At 37.2% G+C, this 18,967-nt stretch overlaps 1 protein-coding gene and 1 long non-coding RNA gene across 12 annotated transcripts in view; one reads left to right on the top strand and one right to left on the bottom strand.

Annotated features, from left to right (window-relative positions):
* KALRN (kalirin RhoGEF kinase) overlaps positions 1 to 18,967 on the bottom strand; it is a 934,437-nt gene that overhangs the window by 370,753 nt on the left and 544,717 nt on the right. For all 11 annotated transcript variants that reach the window (XM_074301431.1, XM_074301444.1, XM_074301430.1 and 8 more), the window contains exon 15: positions 2,546 to 2,712. In XM_074301431.1, the coding sequence (XP_074157532.1) occupies positions 2,546 to 2,712 (167 nt within the window). The remainder of the gene's footprint in view (positions 1 to 2,545; positions 2,713 to 18,967) is intronic.
* The window catches only part of LOC141561600 (uncharacterized), a 67,978-nt gene that overhangs the window by 35,126 nt on the left and 13,885 nt on the right, over positions 1 to 18,967 (top strand). The window lies entirely within an intron of this gene.

The following is an 18,967-nucleotide window of genomic DNA, read 5'->3' as shown; positions in this document are numbered from 1 at the left end:
CCTTGTTTTGAACATTTTTCTCTTTGGAGTAGAGATATCTATGAGGTAGTAGTATTCATGACCTCATCCAAATGGACTTATTTTCTGAATCTGAGGATCCATTCATGAATTACAAGGAAATACAAGGAAATCACAAGGAAATCCATCCTTTTTTTCCTTCTACCATGCACTCCATTTGCATCAGAACATGTCTTTGGTGAAGGACTCTGCTTCTGTTTCCTTGGTGTGCTTTCACCACATCTTGCCCAGAACCAGGTATTCACATCATTTCCTGGTCATTTCCAGACCATGATCCTCCACTCTAACCTTATTTCATAGCCACTCTCATCCTAACTCTGATTCTGTCCCCAGGTCACAGGATTCTAATAACATATCCTGCCCTTTCTAGTTCTCCTTTTGTGTGTCGCCTTCTCTATTTTAATATTAGCTTCTTGGGGACAAAAACTGTCTTTTTTGTTATGTGTAAACCTCCCACTTGGCACAGTTTCTGATATGTAGTAAGTGCTTAATAAGTGCTTTATTATTCATTAAGTCATTAATAATTAATCTAACAAATTAGATAACCTCCAAGGTCCTTTTTGACCCCAGAATTCTGTAGTTCTAATGCAATTAAACAGAAAATAGCTACTCAAAACAAAACTGCTCTGTTTCTGCTCTGGACCTCTATGCGTCATATATTCTGTAAATGAGCAAAAGATTCACAGCAGACATGTGTGGGCTTGGACTGAAAGCTCCACGGGTGAGAGCAGGAAAGGACAATTCGTGCCTATTACTAAGAAGACTCTCCCTGGCAAAACAGCAACCTGAAAATAGAGAGTAAAGAGGAAGTAATTAAACTAGAAAAAGCAACTTCTCCCACTCAGATGTAGGGGTGAACTGGATACAAAGAGGGCAGCTTTAGGTGCATGGACTGGTACATGAGACTTGAGAAAATCAAGGGTGCAGAGGAAGTTCATTACCTCACTCGATGAAATCAAATAGAACAAGGGAAGTGGGACATATCTGCCAGAGACAAATATTATTTAGTATTAATACCTTAAGCAAACTATTAAAAAGGATATTAGAGCTTAAAATTACTATATGTCTTTTGGGAATTCCTGTATTGTGCCTGAGTTGAATCATCTTCAATGATGATAAGAATTGGTTTCTAACTTTTTAGTCTTAAATTGCAATCAATCACTCAGTATTTGTCTGAGGTAGTGTTAATATAGTGACAAATAGGGAGGGAATCAAGAGTCCAAGGCAGTAGGTATACACAGATCTATCCCTACTGAGAAGAATTTCAGTATCCCAGATTCAGAGAAGAAAGGACATTAGGTATTTATCTAGTCTAGTCTAACTCACTTCTTTTAGAAATGAGAAAACAGGTTTGGATTACACAGAGAATAAGTAAAAGTTGAACTTGGGACCTTTGGCTGGTTTTGATCATAACTATCACATAAGCTCATTAACATTTTTCAGTTTTCCTCTCAACAATTCTGCAAGGACAATAACGGAAGCATTATTAGCCCATTTTACAGATGAAGAAACAGGCTCAGGGATGAAGAAGTTACTTGCTTGGGATTGTGAAAAATAAATGTTTAAGTTAAGAGTTATACTCAGTTTCTTTTCTCTTTCCTCTATATCACACTAACTCTCTGGCCCTTAGCTTCCTTACCTGAAAAAAAAGATTGATGTTAGATTCAATGGTCACTAAGATCTCAATGTACATGTAAGAGTATGAGACTCCATGTCAATACTCAGTGGCGCTGTCCTTGGTGCTATTCTCCCCTCCTGCTTCATTCCAGGTGACCTTACCAATCGAACAACTGTTTTTTGTTATTGAGTGCTTTCAGTCGTGTCTGATTCTTCATGAACCTATTTGAAGTTTTCTTGGCAAAAAAACCTGCTTCCTTCTCCAGCTCCTTTTCCAGATGAGGAAACTGAGACAAATAGGATTAAGTGACTTTCCCAGAGTCACACAGATAATTAAGTGTCTGAGGCCAGGAAAGTCTTCCTGACTCCAGGCTTAGTTCCCTATTATTGTGCCACCTAGCTGCCCAATCAAATTATGGATCTTTAAACCAACAAATGTTCCAGAGAAGCCAAGTTTTGTTTTTTTTTTTTTGTTTGTTTGTTTGTTTGTTTTTTCCCTGAGGCTGGGGTTAAGTGACTTGCCCAAGGTCACACAGCTAGGAAGTGTTAAGTGTCTGAGACCAGATTTGAACTCCAGTCCTCCTGAATTCAGGGCTGGTGCTCTATCCACTGCACCACCTAGTTGCCCCGAGAAGCCAAGTTTTTGAAAAGTATTCTGGAGAATCCTATTCTTTTTTTCTTTTCCTTTTTTAAAATTGCATTTTATTCCTCCTCCCCCTTAGTTATATGGGAATCACTTTCTAAAGCAAATAGTAAGCTACTAATAAATCTGCTCAGTGGGATCTGTTGTAATCTGCCCTTACATAGAATGTATATATATGAACAAAGCAGGTTTCTACCCCACTCCCTCTTCCCATCTGTCTAGTTCAGCAGGAACATAGGAGCAGAGAAATGCCAGGGTCAGGCTGACCTGTTTGACCTCAGCCTGGAGGTGTCGGAGCTGCAGGCATTGCTCCAAACGCTTGTGGGTCTGGTCTGCGTTAAGCTCCAATTCATGTTGCTTCTCGTGGAGAAACTCCAGGAGCTCTTGTACTTGGGCTGCGAGATCAATGTCCTTCTCACAGATTAACTCGATGCCTGATAAAAAACAAAACAAAACAAAACAAAACAAAAATAAAAACAAAAATAAAAAACAAAAAACAAAAACAAACAATTAAAAATCCAAGACTACCTTAGAGACCACACATAGGCTGTACTGTCAATCTGGGCTTTGCTTATTCTTCTGTGGAACTATTTCTCTTTTTATCTCTTTGGACAGATGTCTATAGAACACACTCACAGGTGTATATGTGTATACACACATATGTATACATATAAACACATGTGGTTCATATGCATGTGTTTGTATGCTGTATACATGCACACAATTTAGGTTACTGAGAGTTGTGGTGGTAGAGATGGAGGCAACATCCCCCCCCACACACACACAAAGTCTTTCATAGGTGAAGTGTATTTCAAAAAGCATTTTCATCTCATGTGTTTTTTCTTACATGAGGCCTTTTTGGGTACAGTGCAAAATGCATTGCCATTGGAGCCAGGTGATCTGGATTCAAATCTTAAGAAAAGATTGCAAAGCTAACTACTTGTATATGACCATGGACAATTTTGTAGATTTCAGTTTTCTCCTGTCATGAAAACTAAAATGACATCTGAGATCTCTGATCTCCCAGATGAGTGAACAGCCCTGCCTTTGCCATCCCTTTCTTTGTCCTTACTTAGTATATTTTTCTGTCTGTCTGTAAACAACTTGTTTTCTGCTCCCCCCTTTTGCTCCTTAAAAGCAAAGCCTCTCCATTGTGTGTCTGTCACTGGTCCTGAAACCAGCAACAGACTAGGCAGTTAAAATACTTATTGACTGATTGATGAAGTGTTAGTTAGCTTCCTATCTCAAAATAAGAAGAGAGAAAATTGCAATGTGCACTTCATAACATGGTTTTAGTCTCAGCCCTGCCACTAAGTAGGTGTCTGTATTTGGACAAATGACTTCACTTTTTCAGTCTACTAAGCTACAAAATGAACTGAATGGTATCTAAAGTTCCTTCTGGCTCAGAAGTCCATTATCTTCTCTTTCTGGAAAATATGGTACAATGAGTAATTTACGCAACATTAAGGACATTCAGTTTGTATCAATATAAGCAATGTTATTCTATTCAGAATATTTGCCAAGGATACTTGAAATAATACTACCACCATCAAGAAATTCATCTGGGAAATATTTTTTTCATCAGAGATGTTGTTGCTATTCAGTTGTTTCAGTCACATCCAACTCTTCATCATTACATATGGAATTTTCCTGACAAAAATATTGCAATGGTTAATCATTTCCTTCCCTAGCTCATTTCATAGATGAGGAAACTGGCATAAACAGGGTTAGGTAACTTGTCCAAGGTCACACAGCTAGTTAGCTAGCTCAAATTTGAATTCAAGAAGATGAATCTTTTTGACATTAGGTCCAGCACTCTACCCCCAGCACCATCTCACTGCCCTTTTTATCTTGTTAGAGATAATTAAAGAGAGGGAAAAGAGGGGTTAGAATTCCTGAATAATAAAATAATAACTAGTCAGCTTGTGTTCACTGAGAAAGCGCCTCTTAAAGTGACATCATGGTACAGCATAAGAAGCAAGAAGTAAGTCAGGTCAATTTTCTACTCCTAGATCTTCCATCAATTAATAGTGTGACCTTGGGAAACCATTTCATTTAATCATGCCAAGCCTTCATTTCCTCACCTATAAAAGAAAGGATTGCACTGGACAACCTCCCTAAGATGCCTTAAAAGCTTTAATGTTCCATTCCATTTCAAACGTGCTTGTTCAAGAACAATGTAGAAAAATGCCCAATAAAAGTATCCTCATAAAAACAGGGAAAATGAGAGTCCATAAAATATCTTTACAGCCTCATTACACCCATGACCTCCTCTCCTGAGAGCACAAATGCAGGGGACACTGCCTGCTGGTCAAAGACAGTGTGCCACAAGTGTTAGACGTGGTTAGACTTAAATTTGAATTCTGACTCTCATACTTACTATCTTGTGACCAATGGCAAGCCATTGACCCCTCTGGGGTTCAGTGTTCTCACCTGAGAAATGGGAATAATAACTGGGTTCTAGTCCTTCTCCTGACACACACTGGCTGTGTAAACCTGAGCAAGACACTAAATCTTATCTCATTGTCCCCATGCAACTTTCTAAGGTTTCATTATATAATTGATCTTAAGTTATTGTTGTTGAGTTTTTAGTCATGTCCAACTCTCCATAACCCCACTTGGAATTTTCTTGACAAAGATACGGGCTTAGTTTGTCATTTCTATCTCCAGATCACTTTACAGATGAGGAAACTGAGGCAAGTAAGGTTAAATGACTTGACCAGGATCATACAATTGATATATGTCTGAGGATGGATTCGAACTCAGTTTCTCCTGACTGCAGGGCTGATATTCTACCCACTGTGCCATACAGCTACAATCTGTATATATAAGAGTTCTTCAATCAGCATCTTCTACATGAATGAAATTACAGATATGGATTCCTCCCTCTTCCCTTGGCCCTATGCTGTCTTATAGAATTGTTGTGATCTTAGATAGATGAAGAATGTTAAAATGCTTTCTAATTTTAAAGGATAGGGACTGGACTATGATTTCATAGAGAACTTCTGAATGAGGAGATTCTTCTACCAATGCAGGATGGCATTTTCTCCATTACTCATAGTCTTATAGACAGAGTGTCTTAGAGAGATTAAGACACTGCCCAAACTAGTATATATTAAAAGCATGTGTTTTTTAAAGGAAAAATCACAAAGTTAAGGTTTTATCCATGCAATGAAATTTTGCTCACTATTCACTTACATTCTTAAGACCCAAATGATAGCAAACATTAACTGACAACTCTTCAGATTAAATAAAAAAACAGCCAATCCTGTCTTGGTACCTTGGATTACTAAACTCACAGAAATTGGTCCTCTGCCCTGCTCTTTCTCTTTCCATATTGCCTTCTATTCACTCTGACTTCTATGTCCCCAGATATTTGTGCATATCTCCTCTGTTAGAACGTGAGCTCACTGAGAGCTTGGACAGTTTTTGTCTTTCTTTGTATTGAACCAAGATGACACTTAGTATCTTGCCTGGCACATACTAAGTGCTTAATAGATGTTGCTAAGTTTACTGATTAACATAGATGTTGTGGCAGGATCTGGGCTGTTCCTGCTGGGAATAATAATATATACAGTGAGGCTCTGGATCCTAAGATAACAAGCCAGCTTAATTGTCAAGGTTTTTTTTTTTTTTTTTTTTTTTTTGCTACTGACATGTTGTATCTGGTCTCCTGGTGGCTTTTTGGTACAGTGCAAAGGGGATCCTGGCTCTTCTACTTACAACTGAGTGACTATAGAAAAGTCACTTAATCTCTTTGGGTTTTCCTTCTTCCTCTGTACAATGAGAGAGTTGGATTTGATAGTCTTTAAAAGGTCCCTTTCAGCAGCTAGATGGTGTAGTAGATAAAGCACTGAGCCTATATTTAAGAATTCCTGAATTCCAATTAGGATGCATACATGTATTAGCTGTATGATCCTGTGTGAGTCACTTAACCTCTGTTAACTATAAAATGTGGATAATAACAACACATAGCTCTCAGGGTTGTTGTGAGGATCAAATAAGATAATTAGTTGTAAAGGGCTTATCACAGTACCTGACACATAGTAGGTATTATTTAATGTTGTTTTTGTTGTTAGTATTCTATGATCCCTGGCTCTAATGAGTCTGTTACCCTTGCTACAACTACTAGTATTTGAGGCAGTAGTCTGCTGCTCCTTAATATTCCTCTCTGTATTTGCTCTATGTGGCTGTGGCTTCTGACCTTTGGAGAGAGCCAATGAGGAGTTCATTCATGTGTCAGAAGTCTTCATGAGGGGCCATAATAGAGACCTTTTCTCCTCTAGGATACACAGAGGGCTCTGAGCAGTGATGTGCCTTTGAGATTCAGATTCAGCCGAGAGCCCTTCTCTGGTTGAGTTTGATCTCCACTCCTGTGAAAAGGACCCTGAGCAGCAGGCATAAAAAAGAGCATCTTGTTCAGATGGTCTAGTTTCAAATCCTGCCTCTGACACTTATCTTCTGGGTAGCCTTGAATATTTTGAGGTCTCACTTTCCTCATCTATAATATAAAATGATTGGATTTGATGACCTCTAAGTCTGATTCTATGATATAGTAAAGCTCTTTCTGAGCTTTACTATTCTTGTAGGACCTGAATCTGGCTATTCAACCTCTATCCAGGGATTTGTTCTTTTTCCACCTTGATTCACCTGGTTTTAAACACCTGATTTCTCTCTGACAACCAGTATCTGAAACTAGCTCCCTCCACCATTTATTGAGGCTTCTTATTTTATAAATTATGACCCCTAGTTTCTTAAGATCCCTGACAAAAATTAGAATCAACCAAAAATAGAATCCTAGTCTTTACTCAGTCTTATGGCTGAGCAATCAATGCTAGACTTCTAATGAGACTTAAACCAAGTCCCCAAAGATGGCGAAAGACTCCCCTCTAAATTTAGAAAATATGAGTTACACAAGAAAGAGTTCCAAAGAGAGTTTTTTCCCCTACTGCGATTCCTTTTTTTGATGAGTCAATCAAGCAACCAATAAGCATTTATTAAAAAAAATTTTATGTGGCAGGCAGCGGAGACCAAGGTTAAAAAAAACAGTAACAACCCCCACTCTCAAGGAGTTGATATTCTGTGGGTTGCATTCTAAGAAATTAATTATCACTTTCACAATATAGAAGTTAACAGATAATCAATGATAATGAATTAGAAACATAATGCTCAGTATATAGTCTTCTGATATTGTTCAGTTGTTTCAATCATATTGAATTCTTTGTGATCCCTTTGGGTGAAGTGATTTATTCAGTTACATAATTAGTGTCTGAAGCCAGATTTGAACTCAGGAAGATAAGCCTTCTTGATTCCATATGTAGCCCTCTATCCACTATGCCATCTACCTCAGTATATAATAAGTTGTTTAAATAATGTATATTGATGGATTGATCAGAAGAGAAGGCTGATGGACTGCTCATAATAAGGTTCTCAGGGTACCCTCTTCACTAGAGGATGGTTAGATGAACTTTTCTCCTATACTCAATATTCCAAGATAACCTCTTCAGTGATGATAAAATTATGGGAGACAAAATGTGAAATATAAAAGGACACTGCTTTAGAGTCAGAACAAACTATATTTGAATCTAGATTCTATTAATTTCTAGCTCCGTGATATTGGACAAACAATGAACTGCAACTTCTTCTTCTATGCATTGGGAAGTTGGGTCAAATAATTTATAAATTCCCTTCTGTAAAGTTCTGTTGTCTCCAGAGACCGCCAATCAATCTCTGGGAGGAGATCTGTTGTCTCAACTTAATCTCTTGGCCTGTAGATCTGCTGCCAACTCTGACCTAGCATAGAGAGCTCTCTCTCTCTCTCTCTCTCTCTCTCTCTCTCTCTCTCTCTCTCTCTCTCTCTCTCTCTCTCTCTCTCTCTCTGTCCCTCCCTCCCTCTCTCTCTCTGTCCCTCCCTCCCCCTCTCTCTCCTTCCCTTCCCTCCCTCCCTCCGGCCGGACCTCCGCTCCTTCCCTCCCTCCCTCCCTTCTTCTCTCCCTCCCTCCCTCTCTGTCTCTCTCTAGATCCCCCCACCCTCTTTTATCCTCCCAGAGAATGGGTGTGGGATAATGCAAGGGCTTCTGGGAAAAATACTTCAACCAATGAACTTGCTCCTCCTAAGCATGCAGGCTCCTCCCCAGAAGTTCAAAGGGATAAAACTCCCAGTGAAGGCCGGAACTAGAGAATTGTTAAGTACCAACTTAGCACTTAGTAAGAACCTAACATCTCCCCCTTTCTTTTGATTTAGAACATAGGGTGATCATGACCTTGAAACATAAATCCATCAATATGGGAGGCATTACACATAATTACATAGATTACATAAATACATAGTAACATAATACATACTAGAAGTATGTAACAAATAACATGATCAAATAATCATAAATTGAGATTTATAAATGTCCATAAGTCCATTGTCCATTAGTCTCATCTTGTATTAGGAAATCCAATGATTCCTGCTGGTTTTAAAGTTCTTTAACAGTCTTCTTATTAGCCATGCTCTTTCAGTGTCAGATGTTTCTTAGATTTTCTCCTTTGTCTTGAGGTCTTTCTCTTTTTCTGTCTCTCTCCAATGGACAAGGTGAATATGACTTGTTGGCACCCATCTGATTCCTTCTCCATCTGAAGAAATACAGGCAAACCCTCTCCCCCAGGCAGTTAACCTATCTGGTCCCTTCCATTCACCACTTTCTGGGTCTCTCCACATCACCTGCGATTATCTAAGGACAGTGGAGCTGTGCGCACTGGACACTATCCTTCTGGTGGGTTATAAAACCTGTCTGCTGGAGCCAGTGCATCTTTGTTAAAAATTAGAAAATTAATGGTATAGAGAACTAAATTTAGAAGTTCTCTAGGGTTACCTGTGGCTCCCCCTTTCTTTTGTTTTTGGAGGAGTGTCTTAATGTCTCTGCTTCTTCTTTCTATTATTGCCTGACCTTGCGGATTAAAAGGTCTGTAATTTTACAGTGGTCTGTAAAATCTTATACTGCGCACAAAAGTGCGCAAAATGTTTAGAACTATATGCAGGTCCATTATCTGTTTTTATTTCTTGTGGCACACCCATAATTGCAAATGCTTGGATAAGGAATTCAATGGCCACTTGGGCTGTCTCTTTTGCTGTTGGCACTGCAAAAATGAATCCTGAAAAGGTATCTACTACCACATGGATAAAAGACAGACGACCAAAAGATTTATAATGGGTCACATCCATTTGCCAGATTTCATTGGGTCTCAAACCACAAGGATTCTTCCCTGAAGGGAGTGTAGGAGGGTGGAAAGGAAGGCAAGCTGTACAGCTATTTACTATGCTCCTAGCTTCCTCTCTTGTTATTCCAAATTGTAAACATAAAGCTTGAGCAGCCTGATGATATTTAGAATGAGATTCTTGTGCTTCCTGAAATAAAGGAGTACTGGCTAACATAGTTAAAAGGCTATCTGCCTTTGAATTTCCATCAAAAATAGGACCTGGAAGTCCACTATGTGAGTGGACATGCAAGATATAAATCTTGCTTGGATGCTTTCTCACTTGCTCTTGAAGTTCCTTAAAAAGCTGATAAATATTAGAGGCTACAAATTTTATTTGAGCTATGGCAATTCTTTGCACTACACCTACTGAACAGGCTGAATCAGTAATTATATTTACATCTCCTGGGTAATAAGTAAGAGCTAGCATGATAGCAAATAATTCATCCTGTTGAGTGGACTGAAAAGGAGTCCTGACTACTCTCTTTATGTTAAATCATGAGAGTATACAGCACAAATATTTTCTTTGGAGGTGTCTGTAAAGATTGTTGGTCCTTTAAGAGGAACCTTAGAAATCTTTTCTTCAAAAATCCATCACCAATTATGTAATAGTCAGGTTATCTTTAATGGAGACCCATATGCAAAATTTGGAGCTGTGGCCAATAAAATTTGCCATTCTGGGATGGTCTCACAGCATACATTAATTTGTGCATTAGTATAGAATGTTTATATTCTTTCAGGACTTATCCCAGAGAATTGTATTACTCTCTTAATATCCTTTAATAAAATTCTAGCCACAAGCACTGGGTAAGGAGTAAGTCTTTGTTCTGGTTGTGCTGGGAGGTTCACCCACTCAATCACACTGTCTCCTTGATGAAGGACTGCTGTGGGTACCTCTTTTGTAGCAAAAACTGATATTTCCAAGGGTTTTTGAGTGACTCTTTCAACCACATTGGATAAAGCCAGTTCAAGTTCTCTCAAAGACTCTTATGCTTCTTTTGTAAACTGGCATGGTGAATTTAAAGCACTGTCTCCCCTTAACATGCCATATAGAGGTTGAAGTTGATTGATAGTCCCTGTTTGGGCGCCAAATTGCGATGGTCTGGTCTAGCTCCTCTGAAGGGCTCAGAATAAGACCTTAAATGCGAAGGTCTGGGCTAGCTCTTCTGAAAGAGTCAGAATAAGTCCTTGTCAGGATAAGCAAAAGTCCTTGCCCCACATTGGGTGCCAATATGTAAAGTTCTGTTGTTTCCAGAGACCGCCAATCACTCTCTGGGAGGAGATCTGCTGTCTCAACTCTGCCAGATTCTTCTTCCTGTAGATCTGCTGCCAACTCTGACCTAGTGTAGAGACTCCTCTCTCTCTCTTTCTCTCTCTCTCCCCCACCCCCATCCCCCTTTTATCCTCCCAGAGAATGGGCGTGGGATAACACAAGGGCTTCTGGGAAAAATACTTCAACCAATGAACTTGCTCCTCCTAAGCATACAAGCTCCTCCCTAGAAGTTTGAATGGGTAAAACTCCCAGTAAAGGCCAGAACTAGAGAATTATTAAACACTGACTTAGCACTTAGTAAGAACTTAATATCTCATTATCTCATTAGCACTTAGTAAGAACCTAACACCTTTCCAGTACTAAACCTTGTGAATGTAAGCTTATAGCTTTTTATATGATCATAAATACTCCAATAATAGTTGACTTTCATATAATGCTTTAAGTTCTAAAATTACTTTCACATTATCCATTTTAGTTTTACTACATCCCCATGGAATTTGAAATATAGAAATGGTTAGCTCTGTTTTACAAATGAGGAAACTAAAGCCCAGGGAGAGGAGAGGAAAGAGAATAAGAGGAGGGGGAAGAGGAGAGAAAAATTGAGGAGGAGGAAGAAAGAAGAGGGTGAGGAAGAGAAGAAGAAGAGGAAGAAAATGGAAAGGAAAGAAGAAGAAGAAGAAGAAGAAGAAGAAGAAGAAGAAGAAGAAGAAGAAGAAGAAGAAGAAGAAGAAGAAGAAGAAGAAGAAGAAGAAGAAGAAGAAGAAGAAGAAGAAGAAGAAGAGAAGAAGAAGAAGAAGAAGAAGAAGAAGGAAGAGGAGGAGGAGGAGGAGGAGATGATGATGATGATGATGGAGGAGAAGGAAGAGAAGAAGGAAAAGGAGAAAAAGGAAAAGGAAGAGGAGGAGTAAAAAGAGGAGAAGGAGACAAAGAGAAGGAGAAGAAGATAGGCTTGTTCAAGATCGCATAGCTAGTGAGTACATAAGGCAGAATTCGAAGCCAAGTCTTCCAAGCTCAATAGTCTGCCCTTTCTCCACTATCCTAAACTATTTTTACCTCTTTGTAGAGCACATGTGTGGAGAAAGCATTAATTACTTCTGGCAGGGCTCTAGAAGTGATGCTTGAATTTTCAGAGTGAACAATGACATCCAGAAACTGGAAATTGCTGCAAAGTAGGGCTTGGTTTATTGTTTTGTTAGTTGTCTAGACCAATTGTGTCAAACACACCAAACTCTCTAGTGCAGACTCTCTAGTGCAGCTGAAAAAGATTAAAAAGTAACTGGGAAATATTTAACAAAATAAATAAAAACATAATAAAACATGGGATCCTTATGTGCAGTTTAATGGCTCCATTTCTATTTGAGTTTGACACCTTTGGTCTAGAATTAAGAAAGTGATGGGAAAAATGTTAATTATGCCAGTTAAACTTAAAAGTATATTGTACATACATTATTCTTTCCTTTGGAGAGTTAGTTGTTAAACATTTATTAGCTAACCAGCTAACCACAGGTTTCTGGAGTTACTCAACCTCTTCCCACATCTCCAGTTCCCTATGAAAACCAATTCAAATAACCATTTTTTAGAGGAGAATTCTTTTGTAACTGGTAAATCTTATTAATTTTATAAAAATCCCCACTAAACTTTAATTTTATTTTCTGGTCTTGTCCTCAAATTTTGGAGATCTGTACTTTGCCTAGGGATTCTGTAATCCTAACTCTAGGCACTCACTTGTAAAAACTGGGAAAGTACAAAAGCATGAGGCTACATGCTAAAATGAAAGGGAGTTCATTTCTAAGAACAGAAGACATGCTTCTTTGCAAATGCTCCCTTACAAAGACAAAGGTGTTTTCTTTTTTTCCCTCATTGGCTTCATATAGTCAAAGTTTCAATATGTTTTAATAATTTTAATGTTCTAAAAATGTTGCAAAAATTTTCTAATGTTCCAAAAGTTCCATATTTCCAAAAATCATCCCTTTTTATATGTGAGACAGAGGAGACATACATATATAATATAAATGCTGAAGTAGGTACACACATACAGAGATATACACACATATTATATATTGGGGATATGTGTAGAGGAGTGTAATGGGATGTATTTCTACATATATATGTAGAAATATAGGACATTCACACACATATAGAGATGTATATACACACATAGGTATATATATACACATAAACATATCTCCATATGTGTATTTTTATATATGTATTACTTAAAAACATTTATTATTTATATACACATTTTTCTGTGTGTACATATGTAGAAATAGATATACATCTATACACACAAATAATTTAAATGTTTATAAGTATACATCATGTGTATATATATACATGTATCTTTCTTCTTTGTCTCATATATATATATATGAAAGGGGCTTTAAATGTGAAGCTGTTTATGTAATATATACATATGTGTGTGTGTGTGTGTGTGTGCGCGCGTACATATTTTTTGAGTTACCAGTTTCCTCTAGTTGCTTTTTTCAATGACCAAGCAAAGAGAGACATTTTCTTGCTTGAGATGGAAATAGAAAAGAATGAAATACCCTAGCCTTTTTAGCTCTTGGGGCACTGGTGTGATCCCTGATCTCCATGTTGATTGTCTGGAAATCTAATTCATGGTCTATTTGTGGAAGTTGGAGATTTTCTCCACTGCCCGACACCAAGCTGATTTACTCCACTTCTTTTCCATTCCTTGTCTCTCCCTGGTGTTTAGTATGCTAGGCTAGGCTAGTATGTCTTTTTAGGTGATACTATGGCTCACCCCCATCACACATAACATGCAAATAGATTTTCCAAGTGTGAGAATTCATCAGCAGGGACCAGGCACCTGCTTATTATGTGATCCTAAGACAAGCTCTCCCTCTGACTTTTCTGCCTCATCTCATTTCATCCCTATTCCAGTCAGACCTGCATCTGAGAAGAGATGGGTTAGACTGATGCCTCATCACATATTTTAGTGCCTTTAATAAAAGGAATAACATTGTAGATTGACTGCAATAAACATGATGACTCTCTTCAGCCTCATCCTTAACAAATAAGAAGCTTCAGGGATTCCCCCTCACTCTATCACTGCTCCAAAAACCTATTTTTCCTCTAATTGCATTTTCTAGATAAACACTGCCGAGTAGAGAGTGTCCATTAGTTTTCCATATGAATAGTTTGTACTCATGTTGATATTTCTGTTTTTATCTTAAGGAGATGGGGGATGAGGGGAAGGAAGGAAATAAATATTTATTAAGCATCCACTATGGGTCATGCACTATGGGTCATGCACTAGATTGAGAGCTTTATAATTATTATCTCATTTGATCCTTACAACAATCTGGGACCTAGGTGTGGTTACTAATCCCATTTTGTAGATGGGGAAACTGAGGCAACCAGAGGTTAAAATCACACAACTAGTAAACATCTGAAACTGGGATTGAAGTCTTCCTGATTTTGGCCTAGTGTTCAGTCTACTACATTACCTAGTAGCAGAGAACATACCAGCTCTTTTACCTTGGATAAAATATATTTTATATACTATATTAATATTATATATTATAATATTATTATATGATATATAATAATCATATATTAATATTATATAACATTATTATCACATAATATTATATAATATATTATTATATATTACCTAGACCTCAGTTTTACCAGCTATAAAATGTAGCAGTTGGACATAATACTATCCTTTTAGAATCTGGCCTTCTATTTTCAACTTAATGAACACTGAAACAATTTGCTTATCTGTGGATTATTAATGGATTGGCTAAAACCTGTCTATTTTTTCTTTTTGGACAAGATCTATGATTTTTCATTCTTATAGTGCACTCCTGGTAAAGAAACCACCTCGATACAACTGATAGAGATTAAGCAATATATAGCCTTAGTGATTTGCTTGTAGCACTGAGAAGTTAAGTGATCTAGCCAAGACTGCATAGCTAGAATATGTCAGAGGCAGGATTTGAACCTTTATGACTTTAAGGTTGGCTATCAATCCATTAAGCCCTGCTGCTTCAATAGGCAAACTGTACAGATAACCATTGCTATTTAATGGGGCAGCTAGGAGAAGTAGTAGATAGAATAGTGGACTTGAAAGCAGGATGACTCATCTTACTAAGTTCAAATCTGGCCTTCAACACTTACTAGCTGAGTAGTCACCTAAGTCTGTTTGCCTCAGTTTCTTCATTTGTAAAATGATCTGGAGAAGGGAAAGACAAACTACTCCAGTATCTTTGCCAAGAAAATCCCAAAAGGGTGAGACATAATTCAGTAACAGAACTAAAAGCTATCTAATATGTCAATATTAGATATGTAATAAACAACTATATGTAATTAGTAATTATGTAATTGATGAGCAATTGTGTTATTAATGTAAACATGTAATTAATATATAAATATTAGCTTTAGCTTTCTAATATGTAAGTAGCTATTTAAATGTGTAAATAGCTAATCTTGTGGATATTTTTGGAGCAGTGAAAAGAGCATTGACTCTGAATTCAGAGAAACTGAATTTCAAGTCCCCTCATGCTTAATACTTCTAAAATCTCAGACAAGTTACTTAATTTCACTTAACCTCTCTGTACCTCAGTTTTCTAATCTGTGAAATAAGGAGACTGGACTAAATGGCCTTTGAGGTCCCTTCCAAGTATAAATCTATGCATGCAATTTTGTTGTTAATCATATCTCTTTCAATCTATTTGACTTAATTTAATTCAATAAATATTTATTAATGCAGAAAAGGCATTTGATAAAATCCAACATCCATTCTTACTAAAAACGCTTGAGAATATAGGAATAAATGGACTATTCCTTAAAATAATAAGGAGCATATATTTAAAACCTTCAGTAAACATCACATGTAATGGCGATAAACTGGAACCTTTCCCTGTAAGATCAGGAGTGAAACAAGGTTGCCCACTATCACCATTACTTTTCAATATAGTACTAGAAACTCTAGCCTCGGCAATAAGAGCCGAGAAAGAGATTCAAGGAATTAGAGTAGGAAATGAGGAAATCAAATTATCACTTTTCCCAGATGACATGATAGTATACTTAGAGAACCCCAAAGACTCTGCTAAAAAGCTATTAGAAATAATTCAGAATTTTAGCAAAGTTGCAGGATACAAAATAAATCCACATAAATCCTCAGCATTTTTATACATTACCAACACAATCCAACAGCAAGAGATACAAAGAGAAATTCCATTCAAAATAACGGTCGATAGTATAAAATATTTGGGAATATATCTACCAAAGGAGAGTCAGGAATTATATGAGCAAAATTACAAAACACTTGCCACAAAAATAAAGTCAGATTTAAATAATTGGAAAGACATTCAGTGCTCTTGGATAGGCCGAACGAATATAATTAAGATGACAATACTCCCTAAACTAATCTATTTATTTAGTGCTATACCAATCAGACTTCCAAGAAACTATTTTAATAACCTAGAAAAAATAACAACAGAATTCATATGGAACAACAAAAGGTCGAGAATTTCAAGGGAAGTAATGAAAAAAAAAATTAAGTGAAGGTGGTCTAGCTGTACCTGATGTAGAACTGTATTATAAAGCAACAGTCACCAAAACCATTTGGTATTGGCTAAGAAATAGACTAGTTGATCAGTGGCATAGGTTAGGTTCACAGGGCAAGATAGTAAATAAAAATAGCAATCTAAAACCCAAAGATCCCAAATTTTGGGATAAGAATTCATTATTCGACAAAAACTGCTGGGAAAACTGGAAATTAGTATCGCAGAAACTAGGCATGGACCCACATTTAATACCACATACTAAGATAAGATCAAAATGGGTCCAAGATTTAGGCATAAAGAATGAAATCATAAATAAATTGGAGGAACATGGGATGGTTTACCTCTCAGACTTGTGGAGGAGGAAGGAGTTTGTGTCCAAGGGAGAACTAGAGACCATTATTGATCACAAAATAGAAAATTTTGATTACACCAAATTAAAAAGTTTCTGCACAAACAAAACTAATGCAAACAAGATTAGAAGGGAAGTAACAAATTGGGAAAACATTTTTACAGTTAAAGGTTCTGATAAAGGCCTCATCTCCAAAATATACAGAGAATTGACTTCAATTTATAAGAAATCAAGCCATTCTCCAATTGATAAATGGTCAAAGGATATGAACAGACAATTTTCAGATGATGAAATTAAAACTATTTCCACTCATATGAAAGTGTTCCAAATCATTATTGATCAGAGAAATGCAAATTAAGACAACTCTGAGATATCACTACACACCTGTCAGATTGGCTAAGATGACAGGAACAAATAACGATGAATGTTGGAGGGGCTGTGGGAAAACTGGGACACTGATGCATTGTTGGTGGAGTTGTGAAAGAATCCAACCATTCTGGAGAGCAATCTGGAATTATACCCAAAAAGTTATCAAAATGTGCATACCTCTTTTGACCCAGCCATACTACTACTGGGCTTATATCCCAAGGAAATACTAAAGAAGGGAAAGGGACCTGTATGTGCCAAAATGTTTGTGGCAGCCCTTTTCATAGTGGCTAGAAGCTGGAAGATGAATGGATGTCCATCAATTGGAGAATGGTTGGGTAAATTATGGTATATGAATGTTATGGAATATTATTATTCTGTAAGAAATGACCAACAGGAGGAATACAGAGAGGCTTGGAGAGACTTACATCAACTGATGCTAAGTGAAACGAGCAGAACCAGAAGATCATTATACACTTCAACAATGTTACTGTACGAGGATGTATTCTGATGGAAGTGGATATCTTCAACATAGAGAAGAGCTAATCCAATTCCAATTGATCAATGATGGACAGAATCAGCTACATCCAGAAAAGGAACACTGGGAAATGAGTGTAAACTGTTATTTTTACCTTCTGAATCCAATTCTTCCTGTGCAACAAAAAATTCAGTTCTACACACATATATTGTATCTAGAATATATTATGATATATTTAACATGTATAAGACTGCCTGCCATGTGGGGGAGGGGGTTGGGGGAGGAAGGGAAAAAATCTGAACAGAAGTAAGTGCAAGGGATAATGTTGTAAAAAAAAAAATTACCCATGCATATGTACTGTCAAAAAAAAAAGTTATAATTATAAAATAAAATAAAAAAAACAATAAACAAATAAATAAATATTTATTAAGCAATTTGCTGAACAGAATACGGGATAGAAGAGATGAAAAATGTCATAGCTGTGTGCTTATAGTCTACTAAGTGAATAAGACCAATTCAAAATAAATAGAATATAAGAAATATAAAGGGAAGGGAAACAAAGCAAAACAAGCATTTATTAAGTGCCTACTATGTACTTAGCCACTGTGCTAAGTGCATTATAAATATGATCTCATTTGATCACACAGAGTAGCATGAGAAATCCCAGAAGAAAAATATTATTTCTAATTGGAGGTGAAACTTGATTTGGGTTTTAAAAGAAGAGAAAGCTTTCAGTCAGCAAAGAGTCAGTGTAGACTCTTGGATAGGGTACCAGAATTGACACTAGGAACACCCATGTTCGAATGCCAGCTCTGATACCCCCTCTATAATTTTGATTCAAATTATTTACCCTTTGTGGACCTTAGTTTTCTCATTTGTAAAATGGGAGGGAGGTTGGAGTAGATGAGCTCCTAGTTCTGTTCTGACTGCTCAATTCTATTCATGTTACCACAATCAGAAAGGCTAACCCGTTGCTGGAGGTGGTAGGAAAGCCAATAGCCCTAGCTTACCCATCAAACTGTCAACCCCTCTAAGAGTGGATAGAAGCAACTAATTAGAATCAAGATAGTCTAGATCTTTATTAGAATTATGATAGTCTAGCTAGCATTAAACTGGTTCTTCCAGTATGAAGCTGAGAGATTTGGAAGGAAGGACAGAATAAAAGTCTGGGCAATTGCCTCTGTTAATGCATCATTTAATTATTTCTGGTACTGTCTGTCATGCTTCCTCATTTTCTGTATCCCAGACAAAGGTCTAGGGCATTTGGCTATGCTGTAAGCTACCAGAGGGATTAAGGCTATCCCAGTTGTTGTTTTTTTCATTCCCAAAAAGGACCATGACAAAGGGAAGGTAATGTCATGACTTGCAAATGAATTAAGTTTAAGTGAGGGAAGGCTGTACCAGGTCACCTGCCTTACTTTCCTCTCCAAAACCCTGAGGC

This window comes from Sminthopsis crassicaudata, chromosome 3 (genome assembly GCF_048593235.1).
Source record: "Sminthopsis crassicaudata isolate SCR6 chromosome 3, ASM4859323v1, whole genome shotgun sequence".
Taxonomy (NCBI): Eukaryota; Metazoa; Chordata; class Mammalia; order Dasyuromorphia; family Dasyuridae; genus Sminthopsis; species Sminthopsis crassicaudata.
The sequence above is the reverse complement of the archived record's forward strand: the minus strand, read 5'-3'. Positions and strand labels throughout refer to the sequence as shown.